Source organism: Salvelinus namaycush, chromosome 6 (assembly GCF_016432855.1).
Source record: "Salvelinus namaycush isolate Seneca chromosome 6, SaNama_1.0, whole genome shotgun sequence".
Taxonomy (NCBI): domain Eukaryota; kingdom Metazoa; phylum Chordata; class Actinopteri; order Salmoniformes; family Salmonidae; genus Salvelinus; species Salvelinus namaycush.
In genome coordinates, this window is record NC_052312.1 from 42,832,214 (window position 1) to 42,852,574 (window position 20,361).

At 42.3% G+C, this 20,361-nt stretch overlaps 2 protein-coding genes across 3 annotated transcripts; one reads left to right on the top strand and one right to left on the bottom strand.

Annotated features, from left to right (window-relative positions):
* The first annotated feature begins 3,245 nt into the window (after nt 1-3,245).
* Nucleotides 3,246-5,357, top strand: LOC120050045 (protein SCO2 homolog, mitochondrial-like). 2 transcript variants are annotated; one of them, XM_038996656.1, is made up of 2 exons: nt 3,246-3,316; nt 3,877-5,357. In XM_038996656.1, the coding sequence occupies exon 2, from the start codon at nt 3,893-3,895 to the stop codon at nt 4,841-4,843; it is 951 nt and encodes a 316-aa protein (XP_038852584.1). In that variant the 5' UTR covers nt 3,246-3,316; nt 3,877-3,892; the 3' UTR covers nt 4,844-5,357. The 2 variants fall into 2 exon arrangements, with proteins under 2 accessions (XP_038852584.1, XP_038852585.1); XM_038996657.1 differs by lacking the exon at nt 3,246-3,316 and adding an exon at nt 3,333-3,449.
* On the bottom strand, nt 5,048-18,277 carry LOC120050044 (condensin-2 complex subunit H2-like). The gene is made up of 19 exons (XM_038996655.1): nt 18,164-18,277; nt 17,753-17,873; nt 17,413-17,514; nt 16,186-16,244; nt 15,568-15,646; nt 15,344-15,412; nt 15,117-15,196; nt 14,777-14,943; nt 11,228-11,373; nt 7,924-8,025; nt 7,754-7,817; nt 7,531-7,632; nt 7,402-7,446; nt 7,234-7,304; nt 6,931-7,126; nt 6,684-6,733; nt 6,448-6,549; nt 6,141-6,290; nt 5,048-5,912 (listed from the first exon to the last, which is right to left on the bottom strand). The coding sequence occupies exons 2-19, from the start codon at nt 17,864-17,866 to the stop codon at nt 5,772-5,774; spliced, it is 1,839 nt and encodes a 612-aa protein (XP_038852583.1). The 5' UTR covers nt 17,867-17,873; nt 18,164-18,277; the 3' UTR covers nt 5,048-5,771.
* Between the last annotated feature and the right edge of the window lie 2,084 nt (nt 18,278-20,361).

The following is a 20,361-nucleotide window of genomic DNA, read 5'->3' on the forward strand; positions in this document are numbered from 1 at the left end:
GTTGAGCACTCAGCCTACAGCATGGTGCACCCAAGGCACTGAAAGTATTTGGAATTCGATTTTTTCAAATGAGTTTACTTTCGAGCTAAATATGAGTTGCTTGTTGTTTAACTCTTGAGTGTCTGCCTTATATTTTGTTCCAAAAGCATGCACATATTGTTAATGTGTATATTTGTGCGATCAAATAAAACATTTCTCAAACATTTGAAGATGTTTGAGAATGGGCTAATATGGTTAGCAAGTTTAGCGCAAGGGAAGTGACCTGGATACTGCAGCCCTGTAGTCTGCTCAGCATATTAATTAAACATGGAAACCATAAAGAGGGAGAAACGTATGTTTTACACAGAGAGAGAGAGAGAGAGAGTCAATGAAAGAAAAATGAAGAAAAAGGGGGAGGCAAGGAGTATTTACTGACAGAAAGAGAGATGCTGTAAGAAAGGGAGAGAAGTGAGGTGGTTGTGTCAGGGATAGTGTTGATGGAGAGAGGGAGAGGGAGATTGAGAGGAGAGGAAAAGGATTGAAGAGGAAGAGAGATGTAATTACTGTTCTTGTTCCACAGTGAGCACAGTGGTCTGGAATAGGGAGCCTGCCTATTACTGTCAATACAGCAGGGCCAGAACACACGCACATGCACATGCACATGCACATGCACAGCACGCACACACACACGGACAATCCCGAACCCACACACTAGCACCTACATTGACTTCTAAAAGCCAGATCTGACTTCATTTTCCAAACTAAAACAGAACAGACTATTCCAGTTGTGTTTACATACAATAGCGCCACACCCCGTTTCCTGATGGTGAGCTCACAGGACATTAAGAGGTACATTTTTCCCTTGAATGTCACAAAAAGTCTCCAAAGCACTGTAATATCACTTTAAATACAATAACATGTAAATGATCTGAGCTGTTGAAAACAACCAGAGACAGTTAGATAAGAGATGTCTGTTGAGTGCAGAGCTGTAGTGGGAGGGACATGGGTGGGCAGGAGATTAGGGTGAAGGGATTTATCTAAGCTGTTTTCATCTTTGGCTAGGAGACAGCAGATACACACACACACACACATTTTTTTGGTCTGGGCTAACACTGGTCCTCACGGCTGTAGTTTGTCTCATCTATAGTTTGGGTGGTTGATGCTCTAGTAGGGGGCCTGGGCTGCTTTTGTCCATTGTGTGTGTGTGTGTGTGTGTGTGTGTGTGTGTGTGTGTGTGTGTGTGTGTGTGTGTGTGTGTGTGTGTGTGTGTGTGTGTGTGTGTGTGTGTGTGTGTGTGTGTGTGTGTGTGCGTGTGTGCGTGCGTGTGTGCGTGCGTGTGTGTTTCCGCCCCAGAGACCAAGGCAGAGCTCCCTGAATAACATTAACATTTAAAGTAGCACACTAATAACAGTGCAACATAATAATCACCACACTCATTGCATTACAGCTATGCAGCTACACCACATATTGCCTGCCTACCTCTTATAACAAGAAATGGCTTCATAACAAAACACTAACATAAGCCCAGTAATTACCTAAAATCTTAATATCAAAACACTAAACATTAGAGAGACTACACAACCCAGCTTTGCTTAACTCAAATTAGCTCTACCACACTAGTTTTAATTCATCAGCAGACTCAGACACAATTTACATCAAACATATCTAGTTATTATAGCCTGGGTACTGCTTGGGGCGTTTACATTTGCAGTTATTACAGTAGAACAAAACAATGCATCTTAGTATAAGGCCTCCATTGTATTATGCACTACATGCACCACTACTACATCGGTAAAAATATCAACATTAGTTTCAATTTGAAAGGCAAACATATCCCATGAGAAAGAGACAGAGGAAAAGAAAGAGATGAAAAACAGCCTTAGTCATATATTACAACTCCAGTGAAGAAGATGAAAAGAGAGAGAGAAAGAGAGGACAGATGACAACTGGTGAGATAGAGTGAGAGCGATAACTACCCGTGGGATGTGTGTCAACAGCAGCCTTGGGAAAATCCTCTGCATTATCATTAAAAGCAGACGTGCACATTTCCTCAGTGAAAACAATGTACTGAGCAAAGCGTTTTACCAAATTACAGTACGATAGACCACGCGTTCACCCTGCACACCCTAATTGACAAACAAACAAAACAAAACGCAAAGTTTTCTCATGCTTTGTTGATTTCGAGAGAGCGAGAGAGAGAATATATATGGGCCAGAGCTCAGTGAGGGGGTGAGAGAGTAACTCTATAATAATAAAATAAAATGTTATTGGTCGCATACACATATGTATTTTGCAGATGTTATCGCGGGTGAAACGAAATGCTTATGTTTCTGATCTCCAACAGTGCAGTAATACCTAACACAAAACAAAACCCCAAAAGAAAAAGAAAACAATTAAGAAATATGTAAATATTCGAACGAGCAATGTCGGAGTCCGGAAATTAAAATATACAGTATATGTATATGATGGTGTGTATAGACATTATGGACAGTATATATAATATGACTCATCCACTGGTACACGCACGCACAAACATTCACACCGTGGTATAAAAACACACCATTACTATTAGAATGGAAAAACACTGGAAGTGAGCTGAAGTGAATCAATGATCTCCCTATCAAAATCACAAGAGATAAAGTCTATATGCATAGAGATCAAGTCTATAATCTGTGTCCGGGTAAGAAGAAAAAAAACATTCTGTCTTTCCTTGATTGGGATGGATTTACCCCAAACCCAAATTGCTGTGTAGGCCTTCATTCTCAAATCAATAATGGAGCAAGATTGGAGAGGGAGCAGGTTGCAAGATAAATATAATGGAGCCTACCTTTTCAGAGCCTACGTTATATATTTTTTATCTCTATTTTTTTGTTTTTACCTGTTCCCTTTTCCCATGATCTCTTGTACCATGGAAGTATCTAACCATGCACAAATGTCTGATGAAATCATTGGATATCCAGCACCAACAAATGACCTACACGTGAAAGAAATAAGATAAACTGAAGGAATTCATATAAATTTGAACTCTGGTGAACTCCGCGGCATGTAGGAGCGACAACACCACCACCTATTGGAAAGTCTAGGACACAAACAGAGATATACACGAATCTGCCGATGTGACTTCAACATGTCAAATACAATTGTTCTAACTCTTTTGTAACAACACAATTGTCAAACACATTTACCAATTGTTGTCTTGTTCATAATAGTATTTTTTGTTTTGTTTATTACATGTCGGTATTGTCGAATATACATATCTGAAAAGACGGTGGTCATTTAACAGCGGCATCACATGAGCAGTGTGTGCATGTAAAGGTCGACCAGCCAGGAAGTTGAGGTAGCTAACCTAGCAATGTTAACCATTATGCCATCAAAATGGGATATTAGAAGATAACCTGCATGATATATGAAAGCAAGACTAATTTAAAGAGCTCAGTCATTGCTCATAAAAACGTCTGCATCTAAGTCAGGTAGCTTGTAGGCTTAGCCAGATAGCTAGCCACTCAAGCTGGACCTAAGAATGATGCAGTTTAGCTTGAGTCGCCTACTAGTCAGTTTCTAAACCTGTATTGTCTTTGTGGTAGTGCTGTGTTGCTGATGATTGTGGTATGGTTTGACAGGGTCAGGACAATTACAGCGCTAAATCCTGTGGTGTTATTAGACTGAATGGGCTGGTATGCCTTGGGAACACAGCTAGCTTACATTCTCACTTTTCTGGTTTCCCCTAGTTTACCACCGCCACAATGTCAAAATTGGCTCTATCTTAAAAAATGCATTAAAAATGTGGTTAGGTTTAACACTCACATTTCAATAAGATAAATGGTAGAAATAGACAGGGTTTATGACTTTGTGGCTGCGGTGACTAGTGACAACCCTTTATTCTCTCAACCCCTCAAGGTTTTCTGTGGGAAGTATGCTGTGTCTGGAGAGAAGGATGCTGGGACTTGTAGGCTTCATAGGGGGTGACCTCCATGCTACGTCTGGGAGACTCCTGAGATGCACCGTGAGGTCTTCAGCAGTCCAACAGAGTTCTGGCTCCACACACCACCCCCAGAGGGTGTGGCTCTCCTCACAGGCACCTCTCTGTGGACACCATACCCCTAAACATAGGACAGGCCTGTATGGGCCTTTTACACACCCGCAGCAGACACTGGGGAGTTCCCGTGGCCCCCTCTCCCTCTTCACCCAGAGGGTCACCCTCTCCCAGGGACCCAACACCTCCACAGCCAAGATCAGGTTACGAACGCGTCTGGTGGTCACCCTGCTGTTCGGCGGGGGTCTGCTTGGCACCTGGTGGTACGTGCGTAACGAGAAGCAGCAAAATCACCGAATGCAGCGTATAGAGCAGTTGAAAAAGGTTGCCCTGGGCCAGGGAGACTTCAGCCTCCTCGACCACAGGGGGCACCGCAGGACCAAGAGAGACTTCCTGGGTAGCTGGGTGCTCCTCTACTTTGGCTTCACCCACTGCCCTGACATCTGCCCCGAAGAGCTGGATAAGGTATCTGCTGTGGTCAGCACTCTGGACAAGGACCGGTCTCTCCCCGCGGTCCAACCGCTGTTTGTGACGGTCGACCCAGAACGAGACAACGTGGCGGCCCTGGAGAGGTACGTGAAGGACTTCCACCCCCGGCTGATCGGCCTGACGGGTACCCCAGAGGAGGTGAAGGTGGCGGGGAAGGACTACAGGGTGTACGCCAGCCCTGGACCTAAGGATGAGGACGGGGACTATATAGTGGACCACACCATCCTCATCTACCTGGTCAACCCAGATGGACTGTTCCTGGACTATTACAACAGGATGAAGGACGACGTGCAGATTGCTGAGAGCATCAGGAACCATATGAAGAGCTACGTCAAACTCTGAGTGAATGACGGTAACCACACCAACAAGACTGTATCAAAGACCTATGGTATGTCACACTTAAACTGAACCCAGTCCAGATAATCTCCATCAGAAATGAGGCCATGTTGAATTATTCCCAGACCAAACCACAACAATATGGACGCTTCAAGGCTATACTGATTCTGTGTGTGCAATAAATTGTCCGACAATAATGATTTGGATATGAAATTGTCTTTATACTAGTCTTTTGTCAAGGGCACTACAATCACTAGTAGGTGTTGCAATATTGAAAGTGTCTACACAATTTTAGTAAAATCCACATGCTCATGTTTTATTTTATACACATTTTTGGCCATTGTAAAAAAAATCATTTTTCCTTACAAACCAATGAAACATAATTTCCCAATTTAGGTTATTCTCTTAAATGAAAGTAGAAAAATTAAAGTTTTTCTTAAAAGTCCTCTCATCTGATAGAAAATGTATGAGTTCTACACCACTTGGACAAACATGCAAATAAAAAGCTACGTATACAATTGTCATGGATACAAAGGCAAACATTGTGAAAAGGGTGATATTTTTAGGGTCAGTCAACACTACCGACACACCACAACATACCCCGAGTGCAACATCTGGTAAATATATTGTGTAGATGCAGGTGAATGAGAAAAAAATAGCTTCTTTCTCTTGACATAACCAGAGGAATACACAGACATATGACAGACACCAAAGATCAAAACAATAGAGGAATAAGAGCACATGAGCGAGTTAATGGTTGCAGCCAGGTCCTGTTGATAGAGCAGGTTAGTACTAGTGGTCCGGTAGGCACAAGTGGCGCCACACACACAGGAGTGTGTACCACATTTCAGAGTAATGGGTCTCTAGTCCCCACTGAGTCTGTAGGTGGCAAGAGCTCACACACACACTGGATCAGGTTCAGGAGATGAATGGGTCATATAGGGTCGGAGGTTGCTGCAGGGGCTTTCTTGAATCGTTGGTTGGCCCGGTGTTTGCTGAGCAGAGTGAGTCCCATGGTGTCGATGCTCTCCTCGAGACCCTCACTCCTGTCGACCTCCACTGTGTAGTCGTTGGCCTGAAGAGGAGAGAGCATGATAATAACCTGATGGCACAGTGTCCTGATGGTAGAGTAATGGAGTTACTGTAGACTAATACACCTTGAACTAGAAGCTATCAAACTCATTTGTCATGCAATAAAATCAAGCATCTCTAAATATCAAATGTTCAGTCTCAAGACTGTAAACTCCAGACAGTGGCTGATTACGCTCGATTAGATTGTGATGTATTAAAATCACACACACACCAGTTGAAGGGAAGCCAGCATGTACTTGCAGGCCTCGAAGTTGTCCATGCCGTGGACTATAGAGGCGAAGGTCCTCCTCTGGCCCACACTGCACAACGCGGCTACGATCCTGTCCCCATAGTCATGGATGTCAAAGGTAGCACGCTCCTCCTACATAGACATGTGGACAGGAGTGTCTGGAAGTTTAGCCAACAGATCACATGACGCCACACTAGAAATCACCAACGGGGTGAACAATGATATATTTGATTAGAATAGATACTTGATCTACTGCTAAATGTATAGAAAGTATGTTATTGAGTCTTACCTGATAGGTGAGCTCCGGTCGTATTTTGTCCTCCCATTCCTTCACTCTTTTCGACAGCGCCGTCTCCTGGGCATAACCCTGGGAGTTCACCAGGAACTGCTCCTGAAATATGAAGGAAGTGGGGGAGGGGGGAGGGGACATCAGGAACATCAGTGACTAGCTACACAGAACCCTGTAGTATTCCTCGCTGGAACATGACCCAGAAAGACTGGGGCATTGAGACCGTGTATACGTACCACACTCTTCTTCACCAGGTCTTCGTAACTCAGCCCGTCCATGTCTGCCCCTGGCAGCAACAAAAACATTGTAAACATACTATCTTTGCCTATGATTGCCAACAGTGTCTTAAAACTATGAGTGGTCCACACTGTTTTTCTTTTTTTTATCTGTGTTTTGTATTGTCTAGTAACATATCATTGTGGAGTGACACTAATACATTAGTCTAACTCTACAGTCACACAGTGGAGACCTGACAGTGTCTACCAGGTATGAAAGCCTGTCCATTCAGGAAGTCAGCCGGGGCTTCATCAGTCAAAGGGTCATGTTCGTTGTCAGAGAGGTCATCGTGCAGGCCTAGGGGGTCGTGGTGTCTGAGGCCCTCTAACTCCTCCTCCCTCTCTACTCTCTCGTCCAGCAGCAGGTACGTCCTTCTCAGCTCCTCGTCAGACACAAACACACCCTGTAAGGGCAAAAGGCTGGATGTTCAGTACATACTCATACACTCAACAGTAAAAACCGCAACAAAATGCGCTTTGCAACATGACCCATAGAAGTACAAACACATACCGTTTTTCTAAGAATCCTTTTCCGGGTCTTCAGCTTGTCTTTCATTTTACTCATATAGATGTAGTTCAAGTCTGTAACAGAAACACCACTTGCTGTAAGCGCCAAATAATAGAGGGTTCAAAATAAAACTAAATGAGGGGATAGAGGAGTTATGAGATCCACCCTTACCTGTATACGTGGGTCCATTCTTTAGCCTGGGTTCAGGCGGGTCATCTGCAACAAGAAAAGGCATTTGTCAGGTATATTCCATCCTATTCAGTCTTCAGACACACCAACACGCATTTACGCACAACTTACAGGTGCCAGTGTACCAGGTCCAGAAGTCTTGCAGCGCAGCGGGGCCTTTCCTTTTCCGCTTCCCAGAATCATCCAGACCCGGAGGAACCTTATAACATTTTCCTATGGCGAAAGAACACACATTTAACACAGACAGGCCCCCTCACAGAAAATATACTGCGATACCCTCTCAGTGAGTAAGAGTCAGTTGGACTGCATCTCATCGATAGGAAAATGTTCTCACCTGTTTTCAGAGGCTTGTCCTCGCCGACTGTATCATAAAGGTCATGTAACCTCCACATGTTAGCCTGCATCACAAATCCTCACATCACAAAGACAGAAAAAACAACGTGCATACTAGAATAGTTATTTTCCGTCTCTAAATGTGTCGGTGGTTGTGACGGGTAACCGTACCATCTGAGCCCTCTCCTCCTCCATCCTTTGTTTCTTCTGCTCCTCCTCAGAGAGCTGCTGGACTCCTTCCCTCTCCCTCAGCACCCTCCCTTCACTGGGGGCCTGGGAGAGAACAAGTTAGAACACACATGGTAATACAAATCATACACAATTCAACACAAAGTCCCATAAAAAGGGCTACGATAAAGGGGTTACTAGCTGTAATGGAACTAGGCGTGTGTGATACCAACGGTTCCTCTGTACGTATGTATGCATGCATGCACAGTGCCTTTGGAAAGTATTCAGACCCCTCGACTTATTCCACATTTTGTTGTGTTTCAGCCTGAATTCAAAATCTATTAAATTCCCCATAATGACAAAGTGAAAACATGCTTCCTTTTTTCAAATGTATTGAAAATATCTAATTTACATAAGTATTCACTCTTGAGTTAATACATGTTATAATCACCTTTGGCAGCGATTCTAGATGTACTTCTTTCTGGGTAAGTATCTAAGAGCTTTGCACACTTGGATTGTACAATATTTGCCAATAATTATTTTCAAAATTCTTCAAGCTCTGTCAAATTGGTTGTTGATCATTGCTAGACAGCCATTTTCAAGTCTTGCCTCAGATATTCAAGCAGATTTAAGTAAAACATGTAATTCAGCCACTCAGGAAGATTCAGTGTCTTCTTGGTAAGCAACTCCAGTGTATATTTGGCCTTGTGTTTAAGATTCACCTTTCAGCAGGACAATTCATATCCCAGTGTCTGGTACAAAGCAGACAACCAGGTTATCCTCCATTTATTTTTTATCCTCAAAAACACCCCAGTTCTTAAAGATTACAAGCATACCCATAACATGATGCAGCCACCACTATGGTTAAAAAAAATGGAGAGTGGTACTAAGTAATGTGTTGTATTAGATTTGCCCCAAACATAACACTTTGTATTCAGGACAAAAAGTGAATTGCTTTGCCACATTATTTTCAGTATTACTTTAGTGCCTTATTGCAAACAGGATGCATGATTTAGAATATTTATCCCCTATTGGCTTCCTTCTTTTCACTCTGTCAATTAGGTTAGTATTGTGGAATAACTACAATGTTGTTGATCCATCCTCAGTGTTCTCCTATCACAGCCATTAAACTCTAACTGCTTTAAAGTCCCCATTAGCCTCATGGTGAAATCCCTGAGCGGTTTCCTTCCTCTCCGGCAACTGAGATAGGAAGGACACCTGTATCTTTGTAGTGACTGGGTGTATTGATACACCATCCAAAGTGTAATTAATAACTTCACCATGCCCAAAGGGATATTCAATGTCTGCTTTTTTACCCATCTACCAATGGGTACCCTTCTTTGCAAGGCAGTGGAAAACCTCCCTGGTCTTTGTGGTTGAATCTTCCTTCTTTTCACAGTCTTTCTGTGTTTGAAATTCACTGCTCGACTGAGGGACCTTGTAGTTAATTGTGGGGTACAGAGATGAGGTAGTCAATCCAAAATCATGTTAAAACACACTCACAGACTGAGTCCATGCAACTTATTATGTGACTTGACAAGCAGATTTCTACTCCTGATCTTATTTAGGCTTGCCATAACAAAGGGGTTGAAAACTTATTGACTCAAGACATTTTAGCTTTTCATTTTTTATGAATTTGTTAACATTTCAAAAAAACATCCTTCCACTTTGACATTATGGGGTATTGTGCGTTTTAAATTCAGGCTGTGACAACAAAATGTGGAAAAAGACAAGGGGTGTGAATACTTTCTGAAGGCAATGTGTATCTATATGAACTCAGCAAAAAAAGAAATGTCCCCTTTTCAGGACCCGGTCTTTCAAAGATAATTCGTAAAATCCAAATAACTTCACAGATCTTCATTGTAAAGGGTTTAAACACTGTTTCCCATGCGTGTTCAATGAACCATAAACAATTAATGAACATGCACCTGTGGAACGGTCGTTAAGACACTAAGCTTACAGACGGTAGGCAATTAAGATCACAGTTATGAAAACTTAGGACACTGAAGAGGCCTTTCTACTGACTCTGAAAAACACCAAAATAAAGATGCCCAGGGTCCCTGCTCATCTGCGTGAATGTGCCTTAGGCATGCTGCAAGGAGGCACGAGAACTGCAGATGTGGCCAGGGCAATAAATTGCAATGTCCGTACTGTGAGACGCCTGAGACAGGACGGACAGCTGATCGTCCTCACAGTGGCAGACCACGTGTAACACCTGCACAGGATCGGTACATCCGAACATCACACCTGCGGGACAGGTACAGGATGGCAACAACAACTGCCCGAGTTACACCAGCAATGCACAATCCCTCCATCAGTGCTCAGACTGTCCGCAATAGGCTGAGAGAGGCTGGACTGAGGGCTTGTAGGCCTGTTGTAAGGCAGCTCCTCACCAGACATCACCGGCAACGTCGTTGCCTATGGGCACAAACCCACCGTCACTGGACCAGACAGGACCGGCAAATAGTGCTCTTCACTGATGAGTCACGGTTTTGTCTCACCAGGGGTAATGGTCGGATTCGCGTTTATCGTCGAAGGAATGAGCGTTACACCGTGGCCTGTACTCTGGAGCAGGATCGATTTGGAGGTGGCGGGTCCGTCATGGTTTGGGGCAGTGTGTCACAGCATCATCGGACTGAGCTTGTCATCATTGCAGGGAATCTCAACGCTGTGTGTTACAGGGAAGACATCCTCCTCCCTCATGTGGTACCCTTCCTGCAGGCTCATCCTGACTAGACCCTCCAGCATGACAATGCCACCAGCCATACTGCTCGTTCTGTGCGTGATTTCCTGCAAGACAGGAATGTCAGTGTTGTGCCATGTCCAGCGAAGAGCCCGGATCTCAATCCCATTGAGCACGTCTGGGACCTGTTGGATCGGAGGGTGAGGGCTAGGGCCATTCCCCCCAGAAATATCCAGGAACTTGCAGGTGCCTTGGTAGAAGAGTGGGGTAACATCTCACAGCAAGAACTGGCAAATCTGGTGCGGTCCATGAGGAGATGCACTGCAGTACTTAACGCAGCTGGTGGCCACACCAGATACTGACTGTTACTTTTGATTTTGACCCCCCCTCTTTGTTCAGGGACACATTATTCCATTTCTGTTAGTCACATGTCTGTGGAACTTGTTCAGTTTATGTATCAGTTGTTGAATCTTATGTTCACACAAATATTTACAGATGTTAAGTGTGCTGAAAATAAACGCAGTTGACAGTGAAAGGACGTTTCTTTTTTTTGCTGAGTTTACATACGCATGAGTATGTGCGTGTGTGTGTGTGTAAGAGAGAGAGAGATTTCTTCGTTCCTACCTGGTGTCTGTCAATATGTTCCTCAGGTCCATGGTCCATCTCCATCCCGTTGTCCTCCAGGGGCAGAAAGTTCTCCGCACCGGAATCACCACCATCATCCCCGGCAACGCCCACCACGGCATCCCCTGCTGCAAGCTCAGCGTCATCTGGACACACAACAACAATAAGGGTGTCAGCACCCGGCCTTAGCTTAGAAATACACATTAAAGAACCGTATATTCCATTTGAGCTGGTCCTGGCAACATGGTATGGGATTTTTAAAATGTCTTTTTTTTTTACCTTTATATAATACTCTGTTGGAGGCAAAACGCATCACAAACGCTCCCAACCCGCTCAGAGAAATCAAATCATTGGGGTGTTTTCTCAAATCAAATGTTATTGGTCACATACACATGTTTAGCAGATGTTATTGCGGGTGTAGCGAAATGCTTGTGCTTCAAGCTCCAACAGTGCAGTAATATCTAACAGTTTCACAATATATTACCAAAATACACATAAATCTAAGTAAGGAATGGATTAAGAAAGAAAAAAAAAAAATATATATATATATACACACACGTACACATATACTACCGTTCAAAAGTTTGGGGTCACTTAGAAATGTCCTTGTTTTTGAAAGAAAAGCACATTTTTCTGTCCATTAAAATAACATAAAATGTATCAGAAATACAGTGTAGACATTGTTAATGTTGTAAATGACTATTGTAGCTGAGAACGGCAGATTTTTTATGGAATATCTACATAGGCGTACAGAGGCCCATTATCAGCAACTATCCCTCCTGTGTTCCAATGGCACGTTGTGTTAGCTAATCCAAGTTTATAATTTTAAAAAGGCTAATTTATCATTAGAAAATCATTTTGCAATTATGTTAGCACAGCTGAAAACTGTTGTCCTGAAACCTTTCACGAGTATCAACCCCGTATCCGGGATCACCCCCCACCCCCCCCACACTGATTAGCATCGCTAGCATAGCTTCACAAGTAAATAGTAGCATCTAAATATCATTAAATCACAAGTCCAAGACACCAGATGAAAGATACAGATCTTGTGAATAAACCCATCATTTCTGTTTTTTAAAATGTTTTACAGGGAAGACACAATATGTAAATCTATTAGCTAACCACGTTAGCAAAATACACCATCTTTCTTTGTCCACCATTTTCTCTCTCCACCACTAGCTATCACCAATTCGGCTAAACTAAGATATTGATAGCAACAAACCAAGACAAAAACTCATCAGATGACAGTCTGATAACATATTTATGGTATAGGATAGGTGTTGTTAGAAAAAAGTGCATATTTCAGGTAGAAATCACAGTTTACAATTGCACCGACCATCACAAATCGACTAGAATTACTAGATAGAGCAACGTGTATGACCAATTTACTCATCATAAAACATTTCATAAAAATAGACAAAGCATAGCAATGGAAAGACACAGTTCTTGTGATTTCAGACCATATTTCAGATTTTCTAAGCGTTTTTCAGCGAAAACACAATAAATCGATAAGTTAGCATACCACATGTACAAACGTTAGTAGAGCATGAATTCAAGGCAAAGGGAGCTATAACGTTATCATCGCCAAAATATATTAATTTTTTCACTAACCTTCTCAGAATTCTTCCGATGACACTCCTGTAACATCATTTTACAACATACATATACAGTTTGTTCGAAAAGGTGCATATTTAGCCATACAAAACCGTGGTTACACAATAAAAATACTAGGAAATCAAGCCTCAATATGTCTGACGTCATCTATCAGAGTGATCTAGTTTAATTGAAAGCTAATCATATACTTGACTAAAAAATACAGGGTTGACAGGAATCGAAAGACAAATTAGTTCTTAATGCAACCGCTGACTTACATTTTTAAAATTATCCTTACTTTTCAATACAGGGTTCGCCAAGTGACGCGATACCAAACAAAATGGCGAAATATGCGTTTAAAATATTTCGACAGAACAACGATTTATCATATTAAATATTGCTTACTTTGAGCTGTTCTTCCATCAGATTCTTGGGCAATGTATTCTTTCTTGGGTTTAATCTTCTTTTGGTCGAAAGATGTCCTTTGTCCGTCTAAATGCCCGCTAACGTTCGACCGGGACCCCGAAATGTGCCCGGTGCTTCACATAGAAATGCATCAAAATCGCACTAAACGGATATAAATTGCTATAAAACGGTTTAAATTAACTACCTTATGATGTTTCTAAGTCCTATATCGAATTAAATTACAGACGGATACATTTTACGTTGATAACCGAGCCTTTGAAAATGGCATCCGGAGGTGTCTTCCTGCGTAAAGGCGAGCGTCGAAAGGGGGGCTACCCTCACTCCTTGGTCCTTTATAACCTCTGAGAGCTACGCAGAAGGCCCATTCCACTTCTCATTGGTTACTGACATCCAGGGGAAGGCGGGTGCAGTTCGTGTCGTTCCATAGGATAGACACAGACTTTTAAAACTGATCTGAAATCAGAGCTTCGCTCTCAGACCTTTCACTGTCTGTCATGGATTTCGCTGTAGAAAGAGTTCTGGGTCACCCACAGACATCATTCCAACTTTGTATGAAACTAGAAAGTGTTTTCTATCCAATAGAATTAATAATATGCATATTGTACGAGCAAGAATTGAGTACTAGGCAGTTTAATTTGGAGACGACAAAATGCTAATTCGGAACAGCACCCCCTGTAGTCGCAAGAAGTTTTAAAGATGCAATAAAACTGGCCTTCTTTAGACTAGTTGAGTATCTGGAGCATCAGCATTTGTGGGTTCGTTTACAGGCTCAAATTAAATAGTACCTGCAGCTTCATTAAATAGTACCCGCAAAACACCAGTCTCAACGTCAACAGTGAAGAGGCGACTGCGGGATGCTGGCCTTCTAAAAGGTCAGCATTGCGGAGTCACCTCTTCACTGTTGACATTGAGACTGGTGTTTTGCGGGTACTATTTAAATGAAGCTGCCAGTTGAGGACTTGTGAGGCGTCTGTTTCTCAAACTAGACACTCAGTGATGTGTACGCCAAGGAACTTGAAGCTTTCCACCTTCTCCACTGCGGTCCCATCGATGTGGATAGGGGGGTGTTCCCTCTGCTGGTTCCTGACGTCCACAATCATCTCCTTAGTTTTGTTGACGTTGAGTGAGAGGTTATTTTCCTGGCACCACATTCCCAGAGCCTACTACTGTTGTGTTGTCTGCAAACTTGATTGAGTTGGAGGCGTGCTTGGCCACGCAGTAATGGGTGAACAGGGAGTACAACAGGGGGATGAGCATGCACCCTTGTGGGGCCCCAGTGTTGAGGATCAGCGAAGAGGTGTTGTTTCCTACCTTCACCACCTGGGGGCAACCCGTCAGGAAGTCCAGGACCCAGTTACACAGGGCGGGGTTCAGACCCAGGGCCTCGAGCTTGATGATGAGCTTGGAGGGTACTATGGTGTTGAATGCTGAGATAAAGTCAAGCCAAAACGCTTGTGTACAGTGTATAGACCTAGACACAGTAATGTACAACTGTCGATATACTGTATCGATCTCTAAATGCCTCTCTACCTTGGTGCCCGAACAGGGTGACGGGGACCAGGGGTGCGTCAGACAGGGCATCCCTGAGGAAGTGGGACTGAGAGGAGGCCAAGAAGAGGCGGATGATACCCAGGGCGTCCGGAGTGAACGTGTTCATCTTAAAGTCCTTACAGCTGCCCAGCACCTCTCCTTTCAGACTGCAGCACATACACAGGGCACACACAAACATTGATATGACAGCCCTCTACAGAAATGTGTTCCATCAGAAAGTAAGGCAGCTACATATGGCAAGGCTGGCAATGTTCCATAGTTATTCTACAGAAGAGCTCATCATGTTGAGGGCGGTTTAGGCCGTGGACTTGGCACCCACCTGACGAGAAGCAGCTTCTGTTTCTCAAATGCCTCAGGAGGAATCAGAGACTCAGGGGGAAGAGGGGCCACGTCCACATTCTAAGGAACACACAGGACAATCATTTACAGAGAATCATGGATACACACACACAAATCAGTTAGTCTGATTGAAACACCAATCAATATATTGTACATTCTAGAGGGGCATTTATAAAGGGTTAAATGTTTCCAGAGGTGGACACTCACTGTGTTAGCCTCATTCTTCATCTCTGACTGCAGGGAGACATCTGTTGTATCCTGGTCTAAGGATTCAAACTGGGGGAACAACAAACATAAGTAAAATCAGGTAATAACAGTGTTGGGCCGGAACTAAATCCTGCTACACACCCCCTATGGCTCTCTTTGGCCAGGGTTTCCTAGCCCAACTGTCACCCCCCCCCCCCCCCCCCCCCCCGGCTACACACTCTTACCCCGTCGTCATCATTAGCATTGTTGGATGAGGCCCCATCCGTGCCATCCTCTCCAGAAGTCAATGCTTGTTTATTTTTCCTGAAAATGAGATACAAACCCCTTAAACTCAATGGGAAAGGAAGTGAAGAAGAGCACCATGAAGACTTGCGGTTTGAGTGGTGCTGTGTGTGTTCACAGGGAGCGAGGCGGGAGACAGTGCCTTGCGAAAGTATTCATACACCTTGACTTATTCCACTGTTCCATCGTTTCCCCCCCTCACCCATCTACACACAATACCCCACAATGACAAAGTGAAAACATGTTTCTAGACATTTTTGAAAATGTATTGAAAATGAAATACAGAAATATCAAATTTACATAAATGGGTTGAATTCTTGAATACTTATATAAATAACAAATGGGTTGCATACTTATCGACTCATGACATTTCAGCTTTTCATTTCTTATTAATTTGTAAAAATTTCTAAAAACATAATTCCACTTTGACATTATGGAGTATTGTGTGTAGGCCAGTGACACAAAATCTCAATTTAATCAATTATAAATTCAGACTGTAAAACAACAAAATGAGGGAAAAGTCCAGAAGTGTGAATACTTTCTGAAGGCGCTGCACTTACTTGTTTCTGTCGTTGATGTAGTCCAGAGTTTGGTACACCAGGTTGTACAAATGCTCCACCTGAATCAAACAATAACAAAATAATACATTTTAATAAAGTGTTTCCCCTATATTCATTTAGCAGCGGTGAGCTGCTAAATCGTTGTCGCCCCCAAAAAAACATGATAAAAGAATGATATGATTTTGTTTTGAAAATAATTTGAGGGATGGAACTTTTTCAGTGTAAACTTAAAACACTTAAGCTAGATATAAAGTGTGTAGAAATGATAATGGACCTATATATTTTGTAAATAAGATCCTTGAGAACTAACCAAAACAACAACAACCTCTTCCCCTACTGTATTTTTTATTTTATTTTGCTCCTTTGCACCCCAGTATTTCTACTTTGCACATTCATCTACTGCAAATCTACCATTCCAGTGTTTTACTTGCTATATTGTATTTACTTCGCCACCATGACCTATTTATTGCCTTTACCTCCCTTGCTCACATTGTATATAGACTTATTTTTCTACTGTATTATTGACTTTATGTTTGTTTTACTCCATGTGTAACTCTGTGTTGTTGTATGTGTCGAACTGCTTTGCTTTATCTTGGCCAGGTCGCAGTTGTAAATGAGAACTTGTTCTCAACTTGCCAACTGGTTAAATAAAGGTGGGGGGAAAAAATAATAACATTTAAAAAACTAGACAGTCATGGCATTGATTTTGTTATGTTTGAGTCACTCAGATAGATTGCATAAGAACATGCATTAAGCCATGGAAAAATGTGTAGAATTGTAGGAAATTAGCTTTAAAACTGCAATTTCTCTCAGCCCCATGGCAAAATGTGTAGAAGAATTTAAGGAAATTAGCTTTAAACTGAATGTATTCTCTCTCAGACAGTGAGCCCCTTGACAAAATGCAGGAAACTAGTTTTAAAACTAAAATTCTCTCCGCCCCGTTTCGAGGACCTCTAAATAATGTTGGTCAGAGACGGCGCAGTTGGCCACACCCGCTACCACAACCCCCCCCCCCAACTTTTCTGAAACAAATCCTAGAGGAAACACTAATAATAATACATTTTATCTGTAACACGCTTTTCAAAAACTCAAGCTGCTAACAATATCATAGTTATACCACAGTTGAGATGAAATGAATTGTGGTGGATCACAGTTACTTTTGGACAACAAGTCTGGAATATTATATGAAACCAGCCTAATATTATTTTCTACCAAACAACTTCTCACCTTCTTGCTGTAAATGCAGGCTGAGCCTTGGATGAGCAGCGCTGCCTCTGCAAAGTTCAGAGTGGTTTTGCCCCCATCGAACGAGATGCACATCTCATCCAACTGCCAGAACATAGAGACAGTATGAGAGTGGTAAGTGTATATGAATGAGTGAGAGGACAAGCTTTCTTAACAATCTACTCCAGCCTTGGTCTGTGTGATTTTCAACCCGGTTGGTGACTCCATTGATTGATTCAAGGCTGTGTGTGTTGACACACAACAATGTTGTTAATACAGTACTTTAAAATCTATTTTGTTGACATGATTTTCCCCATAATGCATGTCACGGGCTCATTCCTACCTCCTCTAGATAATCTGCCAACTCCGAGGCCACATCAATGTCCCAGTTTTTCGTGAGCTCCCGGATAGGCTGCAACAAATGGGCGAATCGAGTCTCCACTGTGTCCATGACCATGGCTCCCCTTAAAATTAAAGATGAAATCATGTCAGATTTGAATCGGTGTGATTTTTAGAAAAGCTAACACTTTATTCAGTAGCTATCTACAAAATAGATTGGTTGACATTTAGCTATCTCTAGCTAGTGAACGTTTAAGTTCACGGAAAAGTATATTTGGTTAATATAGTCGCTAACGTACTGACCTACTAGTAACTTAGTACTGACGTATAGTTACACCATTCCTGTAACGTTAGCTAGCTAGCCAGCTACCACAATGTTTTAATACAGACATTCATGAAATGCTACTACACTCACCAAATGATTTCCAATCACCGTTGGCGTTGATTCACAAAATACGAAGGTGATCCAAATATTTAATATGTGATGATAAACTTTGAAGCCCTTTCAAAAGAACCGCGCGTCCACCATTTTATTATTTTATGTTATATTCGCGCGAGATGTTCTTATTCGCCGACTGTTTCCTCTCTGACGTCAACAGAGCCAGGGTTTATGCGCTTTGCTGCCACCTACTGGCGGGTGTACCACTAAAAAAACAACCTGTACCCATCTCACCGAAAGATGGAGCACTTGGCTTATATATTTACAAGGCCTCCTTAAATAAGTGTGATGATATTCGATGCTTGTGGCCAGTTAGGCTGCGTTTACACAGACAGTTCCAATCTGATATTATTCATAATCAGATCAAATATCTTGTCAATAATTAGAACATGTTTATATCAGAATTTGGCTGCCTGTGTAAACGCAGCCTTAGTTATCATTTAGAAATCAAATGAGCATCTGTGTGTTATATTACAAACCACTTCTGATGTTTTATCGAAATACCAAAACATCAACCAATATCAGCAATGCAACATTTCGTTTTATGCTAAACTTTTCCAGTTGCTGTATACATTTTCTACTTTTATTGCATATAGGCCTAATTCGCACAATGTTATTTGACTTTGCCTCTAGCTTACATGCCCTATAAGCCATACATCAAACGCATTTAATGTGGTTCAGTTTTTAACCAGTGGTGGGGAAACTATTCTGAAAATATAGTTGACCAAGCTACCAATTAGGCCTACTTCACACTGCAAGAAGTTAAGCAACTAAAGTCACTACATTCAAACTACTTCATGAAAAATGATCATATCTAAACACGCAATGTCATAGACTACAAATTTCAAGAACAGATAATTCAGTCAGCTGTTCACAGAATGTGTCATTTAGCCTATTGCAAAACATGTTTCAAGTGAGAATTAGGCAGGTTTGATGCCAAAAAAGTAAGACAATTCTTGCTTCTTCACTCATATTTTATTTTTGCAGAAAAAGTATTGTGTAGTTCCATAAGTTAGCTACACCGCAACATGGCAAACAAAGTAGGCTAATTAACTACTGAAAAAATACTACGATTTGAATTTAGTTCAATACCACCAAGCGACTGCAAAATGTTGGGAAATTACTCGTTGAACTAGTCTACCTTTAGTTCGCTAATCGCCACTCACCAACACTGTTAACCCGTGCCTGGAAACCCGATGTTGAATTGCGTTGAATTCTGCGTCAGGCAGAAATTAGTGTTTGAACCCATACTTCTGTACATAGCACAGAGCGTGGATAATACCACCCATAACCTTTTTCAACTTCTTGCTAAAGGGACCGCCAGCATACCCCCAGGTGATAGTGATAGTCTAGACTAGCCTATGATGCTCAAACATTGTCCACAGAAACATAATACCTTTTCCGACACACATATAGTGAAGCCCTTCAGGGCATTTATGGCAGTCTATGTGGGTTAAATTCTCCTTTCAGTCTTGACCCTTGACACTTTGTGGCTTCCCTAGGCGTATTGCATATTTGACCCTTGCAGATGAAGCCAGCAGTAGACTAATTTGCCAAAGTCTATCAATGATCCAGGCCTAATTGTTAAGTGAGGTCATACATTTGTCAAATAGCATGCTGTTTGTTGTGTAAAGTGATTTGAGGCCCTGGACCAGCTCGTCTTTCCCGCTGCGTCCGCACCCCAACCATCTCTCTCTGTGGCCGAAGCCCCAGCGGACAGCGCGCCCGTTTTGACTAGGACCCTACATCTTTAATGACCATCATTAATGCCTACATAACAGCACGTGTGAGTCCCCAACAAAGACTCAGTATATTCAAAGCCAAACAAATAAGGTGGTTAATTAAAAAGTGAGTTAGACTAATTCTACGGGCACAATCCCATTTAAAATGGGATTTGTGTGTTTACTGTATTCTATAGCAGCAGGCGGGTTAGGGTTTAGCAGCGCTCAGGGAACTAGACACTTCATGGTTTCCATGAAAATGCAGGTTTCTTCGAAAGGATTTTCTTGGAATTTTGTAAAAAAAATCGCTCTCTTTCTTCCATTCTCTATCACACACACGCATATACATTATGAGCACGCAAATATATTCATGTGGTGCAGCTGGCTTGGCACTACCTTAAAAATGTTTGCGCTCTACACCACGTGACGCGATTCCTGGAAAGTTCTTGGAAA